The 23882-nt window shown below is 44.3% G+C and overlaps 1 protein-coding gene across 3 annotated transcripts in view; it reads left to right on the top strand.

Annotated features, from left to right (window-relative positions):
- Window positions 1-2668: 2668 nt before the first annotated feature.
- The window catches only part of RYK (receptor like tyrosine kinase), a 65881-nt gene continuing 44667 nt past the window's right edge, over window positions 2669-23882 (top strand). For all 3 annotated transcript variants that reach the window (XM_072143428.1, XM_072143427.1, XM_072143426.1), the window contains exon 1: window positions 2669-3064. In XM_072143428.1, the coding sequence (XP_071999529.1) occupies window positions 2719-3064 (346 nt within the window). In that variant the 5' untranslated portion in view covers window positions 2669-2718. The remainder of the gene's footprint in view (window positions 3065-23882) is intronic.

Genomic DNA, 23882 nt, shown 5'->3' with positions numbered 1-23882 from the left:
TTCCCAAGGTCCTGAATTTTATAATAGTTTTTTAGCAAAACCACTCGGATTAGGGATAAAACAAGATATGTTTCTGCATCAGTGTCGCTACAGTAATCTCAGAGTATGTTTGGTTCACAATGCATGAAAACACATGGTAGATTTCCTTTCAGTGCTTGTAAACATGGAAACAACTGGTGAATAGGGTCAAAGGAAAGAGGCTATAATGAGCAAGTTCGTGTCCCATCAGCAAATGTGCAACATAAACTGGAAGATCCTTTGCAGCTGGGGGCCTGTTGTCTTTGTTCGGCCCAAACACAAGGGATATTCTTTGATAATGTGATTGGTTTGTGTCCAAATCATGGGATATTCCTTTGTGGTCCCTCTATTTTTTTTATAGGAGATCTTCATCAACTCCAACCAACTAGGAACCGTATTTGAAGAGAACCTTTCACTAGATTTTACCCCATTAAACTATGGGCCTGTATAAGCGGGCCACACAGAACCACAAGATGGCATCTGAAAGATACAATTCTTATCTTTAATATGACTCTGTGTTTCATTTTTTATAGGTAAATGGGTGAGATTTCACATAAAACCAAACCAAAACCCTTGTATTCTATACATCAGTAATTGTGTCAGAGATGGAATAAAAACAAACCAGACTTTGAAGTCATATCTTATCAGCCTTTAGACACACTGCAATGTACAACTGTAAATTTGCAAACTACTAACAATGAAAAATAAATAAAACTCAAAATCTTACCACCCAATGGTACCAATGAAAAGTACAGCTTAGGCTACATGTACACTGCCGTGAGCCCGCCGCACGTGTGCTGCACCATACTGCTCCCGTACAGGGCCGTGAGCCCATAGAAGTGTATGAATACATGTGTGTGAATGCAGCCTTAGTCAGTGGAAAAATAGAAAAGTTATGACTTTATTGATTGATTTTTTTAAAATTTGAATTTATCACAATTCAAAGGGGTCTGATGTGTGCATTTTTGTGCAAAAAAAGCACACAACAGACCCATCAGAGTTTTGATATCCCCCCACGCTACCACCATTGTTTTCATTGTACAGTACTAGAAAAACAAATTATAAATTCAGTATCATCCAAATAATACTAAACCACAGATTCACACATTGGGGGAGATTTATCAGAACTGTCTGAGAGCAAAATAGTTCAAGTTGCAATTGGCAACTAATCAGAGTGCTGCTTTAATTTTCAAACTGCAGTGGGAAAAGTGAAAGCTTATTTCGGATTAGTTGCCATCAGCAACAAGAACAGTCTTGGCTCTCATGCACTTCTGATAAATCTCACCCACTATTTATTAAGATGACAGCAACAGTTTCATAGCTCCCAACCGTCCAGGATTCAGCAGGACAGTCCCAGTTTTTAGGTGCTGTCCCGCCATCCCGGGCAGTAGAGATGTCTCGCCATTACAGCTGCAATGCAGGGGTGGTCAGCTCCTGCTACTGCCACACATCAACTCTGCTCTTTAGGAAGATGACAATATGAGGGACAATGGAGAACAGGAGGCCACAATATGAGAGGGATAGAGGACAGGTGGCCACTATATGAGAGGGATAGAGGAGAGTGGGAGGCCACACTATGAAAGGGACCATGGAGTATAGGAGGCCACAGTATGAGAGGGATCATGGAGGACAGGAGGCCACAATATATGGAGGATGGGGGGGCACAATATGAGGAGTATGGAGGACAGAAGGCCACAATATGGACGAGATGAGCAGGGTCGGCTTCAGGTCTTAGTAGACCCCTGGGAGACAAAGACTCTGTAGGCCCCTTTGCAGTGAACTTACTTGGCGGCATTAAAAATTCAAAAATTAAAACAGTCTCCTGTTCCAAAAAATATTCCCTAGTTTATCATAGCAAAAGCTCCCATCATTGTTATTTTATATAAGCCCCTCTCAGACCCTATGGATTCATTGGATACAGCCTCCCTCGTCCTTTAAAATACAGCTTTATGAGCCCCCTCTACCTCCAGCAGCCCTGGTACTTGCGCAGGTATGCCCAGTGCTGTCACGGGCACTTGAGATGAGGCCACAAAATGAGGAGAATAGAGGACAGTGGGCAAAAATGGACGAGATGAGGACAGGAGACCACAAAGGTAAAGGGAGGATAAAATTAAAGAGCGGTATTATATGTTGCTGACTTGCAGTAGGCAGTATTATATCGGTCCTTAGGGGGCATTGGCCACAGGAATGGGCATTAAGGACAATATTATACTATGTTTGGCGGTGGGACAAGTGGCAGTTGCTAGGTATGCAGGTAGTTTTTCACCTTCTGTAGTAAGAGTTATCAAAATTCTGTCAATAAGTTGTAGGTATTCCAAATGGACATAACCCAAAACTACAACTTGTCTTGCAAAACACAAACTTTGAGCCATCTACATACATGGAAAAATAAAATAATGCCGGTTTTTAAAACTTTATGTAGAAAAAGTCACTGCCTCCTGAACACCAAAATTGTCTGCGTCCTCTTCACTTTTATTATTGTCAACTTAAATTAAATTTTGACAAAACTAAAGTTAATGGATAAACTATATTATTTACATTGTTTTGTTTATATTTAGGGATTGTCAATAAAGTTTCTTTAAAGAAAAAAAACCCGCGCCGCTATAGTAAAATAATCCTGAAGAGGGCACGCTGGAGCCGCAGGAGAGGACGGCGGCCGGGAAGAGGCAAAAAGATTACAATGTTGAGGACAGACTGCGCATGCGTCTAGTGGATTGTATCCTCCGTGAAGGCGTCCGAGCGCGCCAGGGTCGTGTGTTGTGTCCGCGCTGTGGCGTTATCGGCGGCGGTGCAGGCGGCGTGTACAGGGATGGTCCGGGGCGCCCCTTCCTCTCAGCACGGCCTGTGAGAGACATGCTGCCCGGGGCCCCGGACCCCCCGGGCTGGAGGTGGGGGAGGCAGCCGGGCCCCGGGCTGTGGTGTGGCTCCCTGCTGCTGCTGCTCGCGGTTCTCCTGGGGGTCAGTGAGGCGCAGTCTGGGCCTGGAGGCGCCGCGGAGCCCGGCCTGAACGTGTACATGAGCGAGGACGAGGTGCGGCGGCTGATCGGTGAGTGTGTCCGGGCGGGGGAGGGGGAGAGCCGCGGCCATTGTCCTGCTGTGCTGGGGCACCACTGATACACTGTACCGGAACACCTGCACTGTGTGCTTGTCTGATAGTAATGTCACCGGAGGCTGCGTCTCATTATTAAGGGTGACTGTCTCTTAAAGGTGACATCTATGACGGGTACTCACTGAACCACAACTCCCAGCGTGTCCTGACAGTGACTGGATTGGACGGGTAGTGTCAGGGGTTAATGTGCTGGTGGTATCTGTCACAGATGTTTGGACTGGGCTACCATGTTTTGGATTAGGGGGATGTCTATCTGTCCTGTGGCTCTGGGTGTAGGGGAACCTCTTTAAAGCAGCACAAGCACTTCTAGGAGTGCTATGTAATATTAATCATGGGCAGCATCTCCGTATCACTACATCGGGGGTCCCAAGCGCCCGTTACTTTTACTGTACTGTGTTGCTCCCCCTAAGTCTCTATGGGCCTGTTAGAACTGTGTGGGTTCGGTCCATCAGTCCCGTATTGGCCGTGTTCATGCCCATCCAGGGCTCCTCTACGTGGACTTCCAGGAGGTTTGGGTTTATGGCTCTCAGTATTGTGAGGGATGCGATGAATGTTGATTTGATGACTCTTTCTTGTGACATGCTTTATCTTTGTGTATGAGAAGCTAAGATTTTAATCTATTTCTATGAGGGCACTTTTGATGGCTGTGAGGTCAGCGCTCGTTCACAACCATCCACTTTGGTGCTTCACGAAGGCACGAACTCCCTGCAGTGAGGTTCCAGCTCCGTGTGACCCCGCTCCCCCCCAAGAAGTGTAAACCAGGTGTTCATAACAATTATATAGTATAATGCCATCATATTCTGCAGCACTTTACAGATCATGGGAAACATATAGAGAATACAGGCATCATGACCAGGTCAGATGAAACAATGGTAACGAGGACCCTGCTCACAAGAGCTTGCAATCTATGTGCTGATGACTTTGTGTGTAAGAATATGGACGTTGTAGTATATGACTTCACGTTAGCAGCAGGTCACCGTTCTGCTGCCTCCACGGAGGTGACAGAGTTTATTTCAACGGTCTGAGGAAGTGTTTGCTGTGGTTGTTCTCTGGTTTGTGTGAGACTATATATATCATCTGTATAAAAATATATTTGTTTATTTTGGATTGCTGAACAACAAAATCCAGAGTTACAATAACCAAACTCGCCTCCACCATGTGCTGCTGTGCAGGTATTCCCCAGCAGGACTTGTTTACATCTCTTCTGCAACCAGTCATCGGCCTCATTTATCTTTGCTGCTGAGGCCAGTGATATGGACATATCGTGGTGCGGAGGTCTAGACCAGCAATGGATGAGATGTATAGGATGTTTTTGTTACTCCTGCTTGAACTCTGTAGCCATATATTTTTTGTTTGTTGTTTTTACCTTGATGCATCTTCCATGCTCTGCTATGATGCCCATATGATAGGTGATGTGTTGTGTGCCGGGATCTGTCGTTACTTATTTGGGGCTGCTTCTTCTTTCCAGGCCTCTTGCTTTCTACTTTAAATACTGAAAATATCTGCAAAAATGAAATACTTTTTCAGTAACTTGATTTTCTACTTTACTCATAGTCCAAAATCATCCTGCGTATCTGTTATTAGGAGCCCTAACATGTAATGCATGCACTTCTGGCGTGTCTTGGACTGCACACGGCTAGTTGTGTGAATAAGCAATTGGGTAATGTGTTTAGTGTGTTGTCTGATGTTAGGTTTTTCAGATCGTCATGTGGTCTGGGTCTGCTGTGATAACAAACTCGGCTACTTACAGCCTCATTATTGAAATATTATTTATTAAAATCAAATGATGTTGACATGGCAGAGCTGGCAGCTTCACCACAAGCCAACACATAAACATGAATACATGGGATTTTCTTGTAGGTAATATAATGCGATACTCCCCACACCGGTTCCGTTCTCATTCCCATTGTCCATGGGTTCTCCATTGGTCCCTATTTGGTGACTGTGTTAAGACAGGAGCAAGAACCTGTTAAGAATACAAAGCAGCTTCTTCCAATTCCATGTTTACTTCTGACCTTGTGGGCATAGAGGAAGAGTCTATACCTGTGCTATGGCATGCTCACCCGATTGGAGTTATGCCTGCAGAGATTTTAGGTTCCCTTCATGTAGGGTTTTCCAGGTTGCTGTTTTTTTGTATGTGACTTGTCAGAGAGGGGATGGGCTCCCTAGCCCTATACCTGGGTGTAGCGTGATATTCGGGAATCTATGGAGTCATAAAGCAGTTATGAGTGTGACTCCACCACCGCAACCTTTATAAAAGCTGCTGTATGACCAACAGCCCCTAAATGTGTTCGTCATGTAAGCGATTTTATAGATTAGTCTCCTACTTTGTTTTCAATAAAGATGAATAGCTCACTATGTACAGTGCCTCTGCCTGCTACAGATTTTATTCTATACATGGCAGATGCTGATATCTGCAGGCTTTTCCCTTGTTGTGGCTTGAAATACTGCACAGAAAATCAATGTATGTAAAAAAAAATTTTGTTGCTATTAAGGTGGAAAATCTAAGGCACTCTTTCTTAAATGGCCTGCTTAAAGAGGTTGGAAGAAAGTTTTACTAAAACTGCTCCTTTCCTGACCACCGGTAGTGCGTGGTATTGCAACCCCGGCTCTATTAATAATGCCTTTATTTATATAGTGCAGCACTGCACAGAGCTTGCCAAATCAGTCCCTCTCCCCATGGGGCTCACAATCTAATCAACCTACCAGTATGTTTTGGAATGTGGGAGGAAACCGGAGGACCCAGAGGAAACCCACACAAACACGGAGAGAACATACAAACTCTTTGCAGATGTTCACCCTGGGCTTGAACCCAGTTCCCCAGCGCTGCAAGGCTGTAATGCTAACCACTAAGCCAACGTGGTACCTCTAATCATTTCTACACAACTGATCTGCAATACTGGCACAAACCATGGTCAAGTGTGGCGCTGTTTCCAGAAGGGAGCGTCCATGTTTTCCTATGCAGGCTTGATAAGATGTACTGGTTGACTTTTAAGGCTGATGGCCCCCGAGGAGCATTTTGAGAGCCTGATGTAAGGATAATTCGGTTGTGTTTACACAGACGCTCCCAGGGGCTGGAAGGATCCTAGTGCAGCTGGTTATATACACTCGCACTACATGATGACATAACTTAGCCCGGTCATGTCTGGACAGGGTCAATTATGACTCTGTAAACACATATGTTGGCAAGATTTGTATGTTTTACTAGGAAACATTTCATATGGTTTTCTATGGACCCGAGTTGCTGATCACATGGTAAGTTATGACTATATAGGGTGGAAGGACCTTCCTTGTATCCAGACATAATGAGATTTATCCCCTGACAGATGCACACTGATTAAAGGGATCCTCTCTGTAGATTCATGCCCTGTACTGTACGCTGCCTCCTATATTATTGTGAACCATATTTTCTTCACCAAACAAGCCAAAAAATGTATCCTGAGATAATGTATAAATTCAGCTTTGCTCTAATTAACGCCAGATTTATCTGATCTCATCACGGGCACTCGTAGCCTCTGGACAGAATGGGGCATGTGGCAACCCGATAGTAATGAGTGCAACCTGCTCATTCATGTGCATTGGAGCTTCATTCAGTATCCCCAAGTACTGGGGGTCTCTGATCCAGGGAGGGCACAGGGGTCTCTGTTGGAACCAGCCGCTCCCCTTTTGTGTAGAGCCTACAAGAATTTTTGCAACTTTTTTTTTAAAAAGTCACATTTGATAACTGAAGTACGTCATCTGGTCAGGCTATCTGCTCACCCCATATGCTGTGTCTGAGTAAGGGGCATACTAGTTTGGTGAAGGTAAGCTAAAGGTGAGGTGCAAATTTCTAATGTCAGGTTTTTCATCAAAGTGAAAATCTCTGGGGGGCATTCCTGGAATCTCTATATTCTGTATCTTCACAGGCGTTTATACTGTACAGTAGCGTTCCCCCTTACTGTATGTGATTACAGCAGGAGGAAGGGTCAGAGGGATTGGAGGGGGGGGGGGGGGGAGGAGTAGGCATGCTGCAGCACAATGTAACAGCTTGTGATGCTGCAGCATGGAGGGGCCCTGGTAATGCCCCTGTGTAGTACCATCCAGGAGCCTGTCAGATGGTGTTGCTGTTGTATTCCCTGGAATGAATGTCCGCTGCCTCAAGTACAGGGGGTCCAGTATTTTTCTATGTTCAAGTTGATACTTCTCTTCAATGGAGACCATGAATAGTTCCTGCGTTGACGCTTCTAGATCCAGTTTGGGTAATTTCTACCCCCCTCCCCACCATTTCTACCCTACACACATATTGGATACCACTGAAAATGTCCCCGCTCTGTTTCCTTACAGGAGAATGGCTGTATGTGTGTTATAGGGAGATTCCTGTGTACATTTATGCTTTCATCACAGTTTACTTGTCTGCTGGGAGTTGTAGTCTCCTGACAGCTGTCCTGTTGTTGGTTGCTTTATGGTATTTGCGTCATCTTCATTACATACCGTGTACTGTGGGAAGAAAGGCTTGTTTGTGTTTCCCACTTTGTCTGATATTGCGCCAATGTGTGAAACTTGTGTTGGGCGTTGAGTGGAACAAGTCCCTATGTGTTTCGTTACTCCATGTGTGTGCGGATAGATACTTATATACCTCTTGGTAAATCTTGTCTAACCCCCAGCTGTCATACTACCAGACTACATAACTTTCCTGGACTACAACAACGTGAAGCTGACCATGTTTGTGCAAAATTGTTAATAACTTTTTTTTGTAAAATTATGATTATAATATCCTCAATTGTCATTGGGCCTTAGTCCTACAATGAAACAGGAGTCACCAGCTACTACCAGCCAGGATTTTGTTTTCAGCTAATGAGTCCTTTGAAGGGAAAGTGACGTCCATATATTTTGGCTAAGTGTTGGCCGAACCAGCCGACGCCTGTGGCATAGCCCCTACATACATGGGGACGGACCTGGTTCTCCTTTAGTCAAATTAGGAACTTTGATATCAATAGGTCCACTGCAGCCTGAGGTGTCCGATGTTGGTTTATTTCCATCTTCTTTTTATAAACAGGCACACTCAGCCGAGCCAAGTGTGCATGTGCCAAATGAGTATTTGTTCCATATAAAAAGGGATTGTCCCTGATACAGGATAACTTGCTGATCACCAGTGGGACCCCTCAGAACACAAAAACATGGGGTCTCTTGTACCCTAAAGGAATGGTGCAGAAGGTTGGACATGCACACCCCTGCTCCATGTATTGTCTATGGCACTGACCGAAGTATCGGGAGTACTATACATCAGTGACATGAATAGAGCAGCCAATGCATGTGTGAGAAGCTGCTCTGCTCATTTGGGGTACCTATTATTGTGATCGGTGAGGGTCTTGCGAATGGGTTCCCCAGTGGTCTGCAAGTAATCCCCTCTACTGTGGATAGAGGATAACTTGTTGTGACTGGTCAGGACCCAGATCTGATATACTATCTGATGTCTATTACAATAATCTTAAAGATGTTTTCAAGATATGAGATTATTCTTGTAATAAAATGACCTCCTGGATTCCAGCGTGTAATCTGTGCACATTGTATATAATCCCTCTCCATTGTTGAGCACTTTTCCAGCGTATTGCGGGACGTGTTAATGGCCGGGGCGTGTTTACTCGGCGAGCTTGAAGTAGCTCATCTGTTCTGACATAATTGACTTGTAAGATTTATGGAGTTTGCTTCGTAAACAATAAGGGAGAAGAATGGCGATGGGACGCCTCGGGGTAGAGGAAGGAGATGTTTCTTTAGGTGAGGTTACACATGTAGTTGGTTTTCCAGGGCAGCGCGTCATGAGCTGACTCACCCATACAAAATAATCAGTGGCATGAGGACGGCAGCTGTCGTACTACAACTCCCAGCATGCCCGATGGGTGGACCACTGACCTGCACCTTACAGATCTCTCTCACCCTTGAATGTAACGTTTTAACAGCTTTCAGTGAAGATAACAAATTATTTTCCTCCATGAGAAAGGTGATCGGGCCGCTTGTCAGGACCTGTGAGCTGCGATCCAGTCTGCTGTTATTCTACCGCCCTCAGGATTGTGTTTTAGACTGATTAAAACCTTGTCTGTTTCACTTCTGTCCACTTGCCAAATTACTGTCCGGAGTGTCTGCCGGATCTATTACAGCCCCAGCATCACTGCTAATAGTAAAGGGGATATTTATTTATATTTTATTTATCTACTCACCACTTATACTGGTCCTGCACGGATTCTGGCTCATGTTATGTGATCTGTCCTATAATGACAGGACAATAATCATTGACCTATGTGAGTACCACAGGTCTATAGGATTGCTGACCAGTGGAGGGCCTACGTTTCCCAGGTTAGGCGTGACACTGCCATCTCTCGCTTCTGTGTGTCCATAGCCATTGCGACTGCCTGGAGCCCCATGTCTCCTTTTCTGCAGGAATAATATTTCCCCACCTAGGATGTCACTGTATGGGAGGAGGGGGGGGGGGTAAGGGTTGATGGGCCCCATCACTATGGGATGTCACGATGGGCGGGGGTTAGGGTCTATTGGGGTTAAATACATTTTTTATATATATAATAGATTTAATACTTCATGGAGTTGACCCACATTTTAAACTTACCCGTTATCCAAAAGTGAAACAAGTGTGAGAGGTTTTCCTACTGGGACCCCGGGAGCCTTAGAATGGGGACCTGTAAGTCCTCCTGTGGTTGCAGTGCTGATGCACAGGCCTGACCCACACTCCCTTCACTGTATGTTCTGCAGCCCCATAGATGAGATACGTTTAGTGATTGGTCTATGTGGAAAGGTTCAGTGGAAACGTTTCCTGTTCACATGCCCTTAGCTATGTATCTCAGGTTTAATCTCAGGTTTTCTGTGAGTATGGTCTCTTGAGGTCTTGCTTCCTGATCCTTCAGGTCCTGATAACCTTTGCACAACCTTCCAGTATGTAGGTTGTATGCAGGGCTTGTCTCATGGCCCGGCTGTGCTGCCATCTCCATAGGATATTGCATAATAGGGGGGCCGCTGGCTCACATGTTCTGTAGTAGACCCTCACTAATGTGATTACTCCAGCCTCCAGTCATTTGACTTCCTTTGTTGCACCCCCCACCCATGGTTCAGTGAAGGGATAATGCAGGAAGTATGTTTGGGGATTTTAGGGGGGAAAGAAAGGATTTTGTTTCTTTTCTTTTAGTATTTCTTTATACCAAGTGTGATTCTGAACACTCTCCAGCTCCATGTCTGAGTTTTATTGTGAACTTGGCATTCGAACTTCAAAGAGCATTGAAACCTCCCCGAGTATCTGGTTAACCACAAGACCCTTGTAGACGGCGTTTTTCCTGCAGCACATTGCTCAGTGTTGACTAACATGTGTTATACACAGCGTACAGAGCCGTGTACTGTTCTCCTCACCAGTCCAGACCCGGGGACAGAAACCTAACAAAATGAGCCATGGATTGGTTTCCTTTTTGTCTCCTAAATATAACCTGCTCAGTCCAAATTCCAGATGTAGTCCCCTTCTGACCTTTCCTCCTCATCTACTTGAAGCTATAGCAATCTCTGAAAGGATTTCCATTAGATTTAGGACCATGACTGTAGGCGTGTTTTGTGGCCTTTCACAAACAGACCATTTTATATACAAAGTAAAAGGACATTAAGTTGTAACAGAATACACACCTAGGAAAGATCTTGGCCCTCTGTCTTCCAGAACAGAGGTGAGGAAGGGGAGGGGGTTAATCTGCAACTTGGGCCACATGCAAATGAATGTACACAGGGCAGTAAGGCTGCATTCACATGTGGCGTTTGTGCTGCATTTTATAGAAGCATGCGTTTTTCCCACTTCAATGCGTCTGAAAACGTGGCATGAACGCCACATGTGAACACGGCCTAACAATGTCTGTACCAGCTGATCACTGCAGATACTGAGTGATGAACACCCCCTAAACCTAAGGCTACAATTCATGCTGTTACACATCCTGCCAAATGACAGGTTCTAGAACCTCATCCAGACTCCAGGCTGTCATGGGAACAGATTCTTTCTCCGATGTCACAGGGAGCGACTATCCAGCGACTACAACACCAGCGATCGGCACTGTGAGCGGTGGGTGTTCGCTGTTCAGCCCCTCTTCGTACATCCTTAACAGCATTATGATGTACATGTACGTCATAATGGATTAAGGGGTTATATAAGGAAGAATGGTGGTAAACAGAAGGAACAGACTCTTTAATAAAGTATATTACAGAGTTCGCTATTATCTGCAATACTGATTCATAACATCTTGTTAATAGTCAGTTTTGCTTTACGATGAGGTACCTCCGCAGGTATAGGACTTCTACCTCATCATACGGCACTGTCCGGGCAGTAGATGAGCGATATATGTGGTACAGCACTACCAGATGTAGAAATGCTGGGATAAGAAACATTAATGATGAGCCGTAGGTGGTTGCTGTGACCAGCCCTGGTAAGGTCAGCCAGTGTCGTGTAGTACGGCCTGTCTATTCCAGGATTATTGTGGAAGCTTGAGGCTCTTATTCCTTAGATATTATATAGTGTAACAAATAAGATTTATTTCACTGGAACCAAGGAGCTGGGCCAGAATTATGTACAATATCCACAGACGGTTCCTCCTCCTCCTGAAGACTGTATAGTTGGCACGTATTCCTGGCATCCTCCGAAGATTAGTCTGTCTGATGGCCAAATGGTGAAGTGTGACTTATCTTTCCAGAGAATATATTTCCACTGCTGGAGTACAATGGACTATTTCTCTAACAGTTTGATAAAAGGGCACCTGTCACCAGATTTTTGCCATTGAACTATTTTGCCCCTCAGACGGGGTGTGAGATATTCTTTCCAGAATTCCCGTCATTAAAGGGGTTTTCCCACAAACAAAAGATAGGCTCTATCCACAGGATAGGGCCTAACTTGCTGATCAGTGGGGGTCTTGTTGGTAAGACCCGCACAGATCACGAAAACAAGGGGTCCCACGTATCTCTAGCGGACCCCTCGTCGCTCTGTCAGACTAATGGAGCATACGCTCATGACCCTTCTGCTCCATTAATCTCTATGCTGCTCGGCCCTCTGCTCCTTTAGTCTGACAAGGGGTCCGACAGACCTCTCGTTTTCGTGATCTGTGGGGTCTCCGCCTTGAGACCCCCACTGATCAGCAAGCTATGCCCTATTCAGAGGAAAGGGCCTGACTTTTGTTTGTGGGAAAACCCCTTTAGTGCACAATCTCATCCTTATACCCATTTAAAAAAAAAAAAAAAAAAATCTTCTCCAAAGTCATGTGAAAAATGTGCTGAGAGTCATATTATTTTCCTAAGATAAAGGCAGAAGGGGGAGCATTACTTCAGATGCTCCTTTTTTTGGTTCTGAAATATAAGAAGCATGTTTCTAGGTACTTAAGATAAGAATCCCATCTTTCACATTGCATAAGAACCCAAGATACATTTCCAACTGATATCTGTTGCCTGTATCTCTGGTTCTGTGGATTATATATCAACAAGCCTCAAAGATATGATCTTAAAAATAAGTCTCTTATTATAAACGTTACCGGGAGCCTGTTTCCTGGTACTATAGAACTGAAGATGGGGGTGACGGCAGCCTCTAAACTTGACTCATTTTTAAGCAAAATATGACTCTACTTCTCATTTCCACGTGACTCTTCATATGATTTTTTTTTTTTTTAATTATTAATATCAAACCGAGTGTGATTTCACATAAGAGGGAATTCTCTAAATGACATTTTTATCACCTACCTGAGGGGACAGCTAGTTTAATCTGATCTTGGTTCCCCTGGTACAGTCTGCATTGCAAGATATGCTAAATCCTCTTGATTCCTCATTCCTTGCCTCTCAAGGCGGGGGATGTCTGCAGTCTAGTGGTTGTATTACACCGCTGATCCGTATAAGAGTGTATCCGCACTTGTCTTCAGTAATGTTTTCTATCAAAAGCTGAATGTTGGCAGGGTGACAGGATTGTAAACCCTCCGCGGCCTCCCCGTATAGACGAGACACGAGATTCGGAGACATATTCCTTACTGTGACTTCTCCGGGTCTTTCCATGTCGCTGGCATCCATCAGCCTGGTGATTATTTTGATATCCTGAGCCATAGACATATATTATGACTTTTATTACTTTTTTTTATGGCTTTCCTTTCTCTTGGCTTCCTTGCGATTGCGGGACCCATCTCCTAAAAACTTGGGGAGCTACAAGAACGTCAGGGCCGTTGGGTCAGTCATCCTATTAGTCAGCTTTAAATCGCTTAATGGTCCAGGGTGGGAGCATACTCTCTTCGCTGTGCTTCCTTTAGTGCCCCTGTACTTTTGGTTTTCTAGTCTGTGCCTGGCTGGAAGTTCTATGGGATCCACTATAACCAATGGGTGGCTTCCTATGACTTTGGAATAGCAAAGGAAATAAATCCCCTGGAAAATGAAAGTGATGTCACACATTGTCCAAGGAGGGTCCCCAGAAATTTGTGTCCAGACTCTAACCTAAAAACCCAAACTACTGTAACGACATGACACCTTCAAAGTCAGAGACCAAGTATACATATGATATAAGGTTTGAAAGCATGAACGATGAATGGAAGAACAAGCGTGAACTACGGCCCTATGTATGGGGGGTATAAGAGGTTAGACGTTTTGTCCAATTTAATTTTTATTAAAGGGATTGTCTTGTAAAGATAAACAAAACCCTGATCTTTTCTGTAGATTATAGAGGGATCTTCCCCAGGCCAGGGCACAGCGCCTCTTGTGGATGGGAGGCCTCCACGTACGTGCTTGTCCACAATATTTTGAGCGCCTCGGAGGTCGTACTGGTGGCCATCGTCTGAAGGATGTTTCCTTGTACTATGGATAGTCAGATACGGCTCTATAGCTTCACGAGCAGGGCTGTACAATAACTATAAATGTGGGCACTACTAATGTGAACCATATGGGGGCGCCGGCGGCTGCCATCGCCTCTGATTGGCTCCTCTTCAGTGAATCATTTAATAGCAATTTGATCGCTTCCTGCTCTGAAGAAACATTTGTTAGACGTCTTGGACTATAAGACTGAAACCGGAGAGGCGGAGAGCCGTCCTGTATACACACAGGCTCCTGCCCTCGTCTCTGTCACCACATATTTCTGGGGATGCAGGGAGGGGCCTATTCTCTGACATATGAGAGATCTTGTCTAAATATAGGATCATTATGGACAAGGAACAAATCTGTTTTTCGGCTTTTGGGGCGATGGTTTTGTGTCCTCCGGCTTTCAGAACAACAATGTTGTGTATTTCTGCATCGCCACAATGTTTTCTGTTCTTGACTATTACTTTTTTTAAATGTAATTTTAATATTGTTTCCATAAATATTCGGCTATTTTCCCTTCAGATCTATGTCTTGTAATGGGGAATCTTGTTACATTACATTGCTTGGCTGGGGGTACCCTACTCTTGGTTTTTGTGAAGGGGGTCAGATTTTTTGCAGTGTGTTTTGTTTTTCTTTCTTTTATAAGATCACTTTGAAATAAAAACATTTAGACTGCCAATGAGCCCAGAACCTTTCTACAGGGGCCATACTAGATATTGTCAGTTTTGCTCCCCTGCATGCTCGGGAGTGACCTACACAACCCCTGCCCTTTGTTTCTTGACCTCTATGAAAGCATGAGCTCTGTTTTCCGCCTATGAGTGGTGGACCTAGACTATGTGCAAGCTCCTGCATCTGTTTTATAGAAGCCTCTCACTGTAGGGTGCATAGGGTGTCTAGCCTTAGTTGGGTGATATGTATACATAAGTGGCTGCTGCTTTGATGAACTGATCTCTGTGTAATAGTGCTCCTAGATGATGATTCCTAGTATGACTGAGGTGTTACTGTCCCGCGGTGAAAGTATATGGGACAGTGCCCATGCATCAGAGATTGCTGTGATTCACACACAAAATTGGTCCGTCTGAAATTGCTTCCAGGTCAGTCCAGTTGTTTATGCCGTTGATCTAGATCTTCTCCAAATGCAAATAGTTAAGGCGTGTTTGATTAGGTAAACTGTCAACTAGCATTAAACTACCAGCCTCCCTCAGGTAGGGTACAATATGTCCTTTTATAGAATCCCCTTTATGTGTAATCTTGGTCGTTTACCTTTAGTCTTGTGAAAATGAGCACAAAAGTTTAATATTTTACCTTGGACAAGTCCATTTTAGAGGTTGCCGGAGGTTTGGTCGTATAGTACCTAGAAGCAGTTTGAGACCTAGATGGAAATGCGACCTGCAGATAAAATCCAATTCCTAATTTATTTTCTTTTAATTGCCTGTGGCTCCATTTCTGTAGCATTTCGAACTATAATTCTGATCTGAAAGGTGAGATTCATTTCTTTAATATGACACCAGCAGGCTGTTTCTAGGTGCTATAGAACCAAACATGTGAAATGACAAGCCACTCTGAACCCTCTAAACTCATAAAGGCAAAATGTGACTCTACTCTGACAGGTTCCCTTTAACTTGTGTAATCCTAGACTTCAATCCAAAATTTCTGACAACTATCTGTGTTTGGCCGGCCTTTATCGCTTAGTTTTTACTGCCTGAGATACAAGGCGCTACCCGTGGTGTCTGTCAGTTCTCCCCATTGTTAACCCATTAAGTGTTGGTGTAGCGGGTGCACTGTAACTTGTATGTGGGAGGCCTGTGCGCTCACTTTCATGCCTCTGGCGCTCTCCCTTTGTCTCCGGATGATCATTTAGTATCACACATGATGTGTTTTCACATGGGCGGATCTTATTACTGCCCCCAGTGCTGGGAGAAGGGGAGCGGACATTCCTGCTTCCCTTGTGTATGTGGGGCTGAGCAGCTATCCCTTCATTATATGTGACTGCTTGTGTTAATATATACGCTTATATTCCCTGATCACATTGTCCGTGTTTCCTAGTGATGGGAAGTTGTAGACAAAACACTGGGGTTAACGAAGATTTTTGGCTGGTGTACCGTTTCCCCCTCTCACTCCCCGTATTATCTTTGTGGGATTTATCTTTGTGACACACAGATTTAGGGTTTCTCCTGTAGGTATTTTAGCGTTTCGTCCTCCTCCCCACACATTGTGGAATTTTGTGTAGTGACCATATATCACATGAGGAGCCGCTAGTAAGACCTAGAGCCTTCAGGGAGTAAATCAGTGTTTCTATCCTAGGTTATTGTGAGATATATGGGCTGAGACAAGTGATAAAACAATACCCGGCGTTCAGCTGGAGACACTAGTCTGAATGCCAGCATTGTGTCCTTATGGCCTAAAGAAGGACTATTATGTTTTTTATTTTTTTTGGATTACAGCAAAAAAAAAGACAAGCGGCACAGCCTCTTTGGCATAAAAGTGTACAGTGTAGAATTTAGGTCTCTGCTTCACATAATGTTGTCCTATTTTCAAGCCCTTGTCCAACCAGAAGTTCCAGGGGCTTAGGAAACCCAATTTGTCCAATAAGAAGCCTCCCCGGACCATGGGGCAACACAAGAAGGGAAATCTTCTGGAAAACAGACGTGACATCCCATGTCCGTGGAGACCCCTCATTGTGAGAGGCCGAACCACTTTAATTTATTGGAAATCTACCATCAAAATCCATCAAGGGACACCGTGACTGTGGCAATCTTCTTATATTTGTTATCCATGGAAGTCGTCTTCCTTATAAAATCCTACTTTTATAATGTATGGTAATGAGCTGGTGGGGGTGTTACTAGACCCCTCTATGCTGTATCTTACACTCTTCCCCTTACTCCCCCCCCCCCCCCCCCCCCCTCCCACTGTGTGAGGTTACATCAGTTTTGGGCAAGGTATAAGTGCTGAGAGAGCCATTGAGGGAGAGGAAGGTTGGTATCAGTGTAACAGCCTGTGAAGCTACAGCAAAGAGCACTGGCTTATCATTATTTTCAAAGTTGTTTTTGGAAGGAGGCCATGGATAACAAATGTATAAAGATTACCTCAGTCACACGGCCTGGATCTAGGAGGAATTATCCCTGGTTTATCATGATGGATTTTGATGGTAGATTTCCTTTAATGTGTTTTCTTGAAGAAATCAGTAGTCAGTGCTATTTCTGAAGAATAACTACGGTAATTTGTCTGGATGCCTTTACCCGAGAGCAAAAATATAGCGTGTTATGGGGTAAAAACATTTGTTTTACTTCTTAAAAGTTGGAATTGATGGCCCCGCGTCTTTTGCCAGCCTTGTATACTATCTTGTAATCATTGTTTCTCTGCAGTCTGTGAATTTGCAGTGCACTTTTATCTGGTGGGAGGAGATTTCATTGCTGTGACTCGCTGCTCCGGTCTTACCTAGAGCCGTATAATCTCTGCTCAATTCCATCTTGCTAGCAAGACAACAGCTCCCTAAGGTCCTGAAGTGAGGCGGCAGAATGAGATGAGCCTGATTGGGGGAAGAGGTTCTTTTGCTTTGATGAGATAATTTTACTAAGTTTCCTTTATGCAAAGTTTGTTTTAACAGTTATTGAGCATTTGATGGCGACGTTGCAGGACAACACATCAACATTTGTCAGTCACTGTGTAGCCCCAGCCCTTGTATCCATCCAGGGGACAAGTCCTATGACATGCTAGACTCTTGTCAGCAGAAAAGGTTAAATAAAAACTCTTCGGTACCCATGAGAAATTTTCTTTCTTTCTCTCGTGATGCACGCGTCAGTAAATCACACAGCAAACACTGTGTCAAGGTTTAATAACAGCAGATCGCTCTTCAGATAGGCGGCCGGGGTAGCACATCCGATTCCATCTGGAAACCTGTAACGTAAACTGACAAAATCTCAGAAATGCCTTTGTTTAGAAAGGACTGAGAGGGGATTTTGTGGTTTCCGGTAATAAAACTGACTTCAGGCTGTAATATATCTCTAGCAGTCAGCTGGTGGATCCCGTGGTGCAGTCGCTGTGTAATTGGTAGTAGGCTTTGGTAGTCTACTTGTGGATCCCTCATACATTGGCAGTGACTTGTGATTTCTTTCTTTATAGGAGGAGGTGGAACTAGAGTTGTGTAAAATGTATTTATCATTAGAAATGACAAATATGGGTCATATGGAGAGACATTGGAGGTCACGTGGACGTCCTATTACAAGCGACAAATCTTAGGCTACATTCACACGAACGTATGGAGGACGTATATACGGCCGACGTATATACGGCCAATATACGTCCCCCATACACTCCTATGGGCGCACGGCACCCTACGGGAGCGGTACGGTGCAGCAGACGTGCGGCACCGTACCGTTCCGTACCCGGGAAAAAGATAGGACATGTCCTATCTTTTCTCGTAATACGGCGCCGTGCGCCATAGGTTGCTATGGAGAGGGGCGGGGGTGAGCTGCGCTCACCTCCTCTCCCCGTACACTGCCGTTGCCCGGTACGGTACGGGCGGGCAACGGCAGTGTGAATATAGCCTTATTCTGTACTCCTGAGAAGATGTGAAATGTTCTTCTGTAATCTGCATTGTAGGACGGTGTTCATACTTGCCAGATTAACCTACTAAAAAAAAATAAAATAAACCAAGCTCCTCATGCCCTTGTTTTCATAAAACAGACTTTAAAAAGTATGCAAATGAGCCTGGGGCGCTTTGGAGCCCAGTGTTCCTTGGGCTCATGTGCATGATTTTTTTGTTGTAAATTGGACTGCATGAGGAGCTAAAATAAGAGCTGATCCTGTTAAATGCTGAAAACCCCTAACTCGGCTTATACCCGCATCTATTTAAAAAAAAACCCTCTGTACTCCCCTTTCAGACGCCCCCTGCAGGTCCTCTCCAGTCTTCGGCTCCATCTTCCGCTCCCTGCGTGGTCCTGCTGCACACACCATGACGTCAGCCGCTTGCAACGGGCCTGCGTGGGAAGCCGGAGCTGAATGCGGAAGAGTACCTGCAGGGGCCATCTTAGAGGTGAGGTGTTTTTTTGTTTTGTGGCTGTGCAGGGGACTGCTGGCTATGTACTGTGGGCGGGGGGGGGGGGGGGGGGGTCGGATGCTGCTGGGTATGTCCTGGGGGGACGGGGGGCTGCTGGCTATGTAATCTCTAGCTAGATGTAATCTCACAGCAACAACACACAGTGGGAAAGTAGGGAAGTGCTGAGGCATTCAAAAAACCATTTAACAGAAGCCAAAAGCCCTTCTGGTTCATTAGCATAATTTTACAAGTTGATTTGCACAGCCATGGTTGGACCTTTAATCAGAACGTTCCCTGTCTAGTTTCAAGGACTGTCCGTGATACAGGAGATGCTTCTCCGAGTATCATAGGGATACATGATAAAAGGAGTCCCTGCTTCCCCCTGATAAGCAGCACTGACGCTGTAATCCTGATAAGTGGGGAAAGCAGGGACTCATTGTATCATATATATGCATGCTCAGGGAACCATTTTCTGAACTGGAGTCATGAAACAGGACACAGGGTGGAATGGCCACGCGAATCGTCCTGGAGCAGAGAGCAGCAATGTCTGCCGGAGGAATCCACCATCTGTGTGTGGACGTCATCTGCTGTGACCTCCTGGAGATGCCTGCCCTTGGCTGATCAGCCGGGCCTCCTCGTGTTGAGTTGTGGCTTGTTTTGTCTGCATGTTTTCCCCTATATGAAGCCTATAGTCTCCAGGGACAAAAATAAATTACAACTTGTGGATTTTGGGGCTCATTTTTTTTTTCATCCTGTTCCCCGCACAGCCCTTCCTCTAGCAGCGCGGTGTATCGGCACGTACCTTGCACTTATAAGCTGATGTTTGTTCCTGGAGAGAGTCTGAATATGTACGTAGCGCTGTAGGAAAGTATTTGTGAGGCTGCTGAGATCTCCCATCTGTCTGTGACATGTAATATTACTGGGCTGAGCGAGACATTCTCCAGAGACAAGTGTCTGCTGATCTGTACACGGCTGTATGGATGCAATATTATATGACAGCATTGTACAGTATAGAGTGCACATAGAGAGATACAAGCAGATGATAGACCAACGGAAAAAAAAAACTGCACGCAAGATCCGAACGGGTTGGAGCAGAATAATCTGCTTTTAATCTGGATTTTATCGGCATTATTTATAAATCCACATTGTATCCACTGCAGATGAAAACATTCATTCCAATTCTCGCCACGATGGAATAATCTGAACAGTGGGCACCCAGGCCTTAACCCCAACACAGAGTTTGCCAGACACGACTCAGGGCTTCCTCCTGTGGTCCAATACAGCCCAGGATGTGCCATGCTCAGCAACATACTTGGCTGCCAGGACTACAAGAGGAACAAGAAAGTGTGGACAGGGATTTTTGTTGGAGCGCCTGCTCTGGGAACCCTGATTATTCCTCTTCAGGGCACCCTGAATCCAAGTTCTCCATCATCTTTCTATTGTATTAGTGAACTCAGGACACTAAAACGATTTAAACCTGTGATACAGCAGGGATCAATAAGTTACTGCTTACATTGTCATGTTGACACTTTGTGACATATAAGTGGGTTTTGGTTGTACTTTGGGCACTCTCCAAAAGGTTCGCCATCACTGGTCTATGAGATTTGCAGGCGATTTTTTTTCAGATTAAATTTTAAAAAAAAGTCACTGTAAGTATCACACATTTCCCCTGGGCTGATGAACCTGACCACACAAGTTGCAGTCGTGTCACTTGACCTGAAGGTCAGACATCCAGGAATAGCCCAATGTTGTCTCTTTGGGCGACACATGCAGGGTCAACTGCTAGATCACATCTGACCCCTCAGCAGTCCTCTACATAAAGACTACAAGACACAGGTAAAGGATCCACGGCTCTGTACATTTACTCCTTTATAATATATCTACTTCCAGTTCCACTTGTCATAGGAAGAGTCAAAGAAGCCACCACCAAAAACACTCCAAAAGGAACTGGATCCTTAGGACCTGTGTACATGACTGGGTTATATATGTTAGAAAGTAAATACTTGGCACTGGACACTTGCTATTTTCTTTTATTAGTTAGGTTCAATTTGTGGCTTCAACATGGAGTTTAATCCAGGAAATACATTTTTTGGTTTTGCATGACCTTCATCAGACACAGATTGCACACTGAAGGAGATATCCACTGACGGATGCCTGTAAGGTAGAGGAAATAGCATCAGTGTAATGGTGGCGCTGCCGCACTGGTAAAGGATTATAAATCTATAGTGTGGCTTTATAATATAACCACCCCCCCCCCCCCTTATGTACTTAACCAATTTGTGACTGAGGGTCATTGGTGCCTGAAGGTCCAGGTCATGTTGGTCCAGGTCATGTTCCAAAATATGTTAGAAAGTTTCTCTGTCAGCAGAAGGAGCTGCAGGTAATGTAGGGGGAAGGGGCCACTTCAAACGGTCACATTTTGGTGTTGTATTAAGGAGTAGAATCTTCCCTTTAACACATCAGGATTGTGTTTCTTGGTGAAAAATAATGTAATATATTTTTTTGGATTTACAGTCGTCAATCAAAAATCACATTTGTTACTGCAAATTTAAAGGGAACCTTTTTATCAGAAACTGGCCTAAAAATCTCCTACCAGTATGTTGTCTAGCAGCTTTACATCTTACAGATCATGTTTCTGTTCATAGCCCAGCATGGTTCCATCACCCAGAAAATCAACGTTGAAGTGAAATGTAAATTGGTTGTAGTCAAGGAGGCGGAGAGTTTAACAGTAGTCTCTCTTCCCTCCTCTGCACACCTCCTCCCGTGACTTACAACATGCAACAGTCTTCTTTTTGGACTATCAATTACAATATGTTGGGGGGGGGGGGGGGGTTTGCGTTCTGAGACTAATTCTGTGTTAAAATCTCTGCCTCCTTGACATTATACAACAAACTTGCACTCACTTGAAAGTTGATTTTCTGGATAATGCCCCCCCACCCTGGTTCCGCTGCTCAACATCATACTGGTAGTGGTTTATTAGGTATATTTCTGCTGATAGGTTCCCTTTGACAGTTGTTCTGTGTCACCTGGAAATAATCCTGATATGCTATTAAAGGTGAATTCTCTTTTTATAAGGACACCAGAATTGTGTTTCTGGGGGTCAAAGTGCAGGAGATCTGACAATTTAAAGACTGACCCTGTCATCACGTGTATGTACTTGCAATATATATATATATATATATATATATATATATATATATATATATATATATATCTATCCATATGGCAGCCGTGAAATTAAAAGGTTAATCTGTCTGTTTTTATAAAGGGGAGCCTTTTAAAAGACCTATTACTTTTATACCAACCCATCTTTATCCGAAATCTGACCTAGGAGAACCCTGTATGTGGCTCAGATTTGCAGAAAGAAATTATGTCTAGGATATATCGATTGCAGATCTACAGCTGAAATCTCCTCATTGTCCATTGCTATAAGACTCTGCACGTGTGTGTGTGCGCTTCTCTTCGTCTACGGTCCCTGTGTAATTCATTGCTTACCTTTATGTCCTCCATTTTTTGCAAAAGTAAGGCTTAATGGTGTCCCAACCTCTTGAAGGGTCATATGATTGAGTTACCTTTTAACTAATCCGAAAATACAGACGGATAACACCTGTGTCACCGTAGTATTTTTTACTTTCCCATAGACTTCTTTGGAAAGGCACAGGCAGGAATATGACCCGCTTCTACAGGTCACCTCAAGAAAAACGCGTTTTTGTGGGCGGTCCCATTGAAATGAGTGTGACATCTCTAAAGGAAATATAAGGGGAAAAGAAAAGCTTTAATGTGCAGTTAGTTTTTACTACTTGTTTTTATTTTATTTTTTTTGTTGGATTTAAAATGAAATAAAAACAAAACAGATTAGGATGGAAAAAATTATGTTTTCTGTCAGTGTTTTTTTTTTTTTTTTTTTTTTTTTTTTTTTCGTTTTTGAACACTGTACATAGGTTTTCTTTAAATATGCAAGACTGGGAAGGAGTAGAAGTCCATGGAGGCTGCTGTCACTTCATGTGATCAGATACATACTTGGGGTACAGTTTGCAATTATAAAGAAGCTACAGGACCTGAAATGATGTCACTCTGGTCACATGACATGAACTGTGACCAGTATGGAGGCATTTGATGGGATTCCCGGAATGAGCAGGACACTCTCCCCCTGATGCCAGGTAATAGAAGATGAAAGGTGATTATATGTGGATGTAAGCGAAACAATTTTTATTTAAAAGAAGGGTGTCAGTCAGTGAATAGAGCTCTATAGGAAGCTGTCACTGGCTGCATATGTGCAAATGTGGTGACTGGTTCCCTTTAAGGCTTTGCTGGGTACAGTCAGCGCTCAGCCTAGCGCTCTAGGCCCCGGTACATCAGTATGCAGGCAGCGGTGTAATCTGGACTTGGCATCGGTGCTGGTGGCTGGTTATGGTCCTGCTGCTGCTGTCGCCTTAACCTTATGGAGAAAATCACTTTGCTGGAAAGTGCATGTGTTTGAGGAAATGAGAGCGGCCGAGGGAAGACTTTAATGTGCTCCACATGGAGACCTTATCTGACAACCTGCTCTCCTCATTGACGGAAGCCAAAATTCTCCTGGGTGGGAGAGACGCGGTCATGGGGGCTTCATCTAAACCAAATGCTGGAGCAATGCCGCAGCGCCTTCCCTCCACCGCAGGCACATCTCCTTGGTGGCGTCTAGACATGAAGAATAAATGGAACTTGGAGTCCAGCTTGTTGGGTGGAAATGAGGATCTTTCCCATATTTTACATTAACTCTTCACCCCCATCAAATCCCTGTGGAATAAGGAATTAACTTTCCCTTCCATGAGAAACAAGCAATATAAAGCATGGACACTTACTCATAGGTCCAGACACCGTGACTGTAGTAATCTTCTTATATCTGTTATC

This window comes from Engystomops pustulosus, chromosome 3 (genome assembly GCF_040894005.1).
Source record: "Engystomops pustulosus chromosome 3, aEngPut4.maternal, whole genome shotgun sequence".
NCBI lineage: Eukaryota > Metazoa > Chordata > Amphibia > Anura > Leptodactylidae > Engystomops > Engystomops pustulosus.
This window is presented reverse-complemented; position numbering and strand designations above follow the sequence as displayed.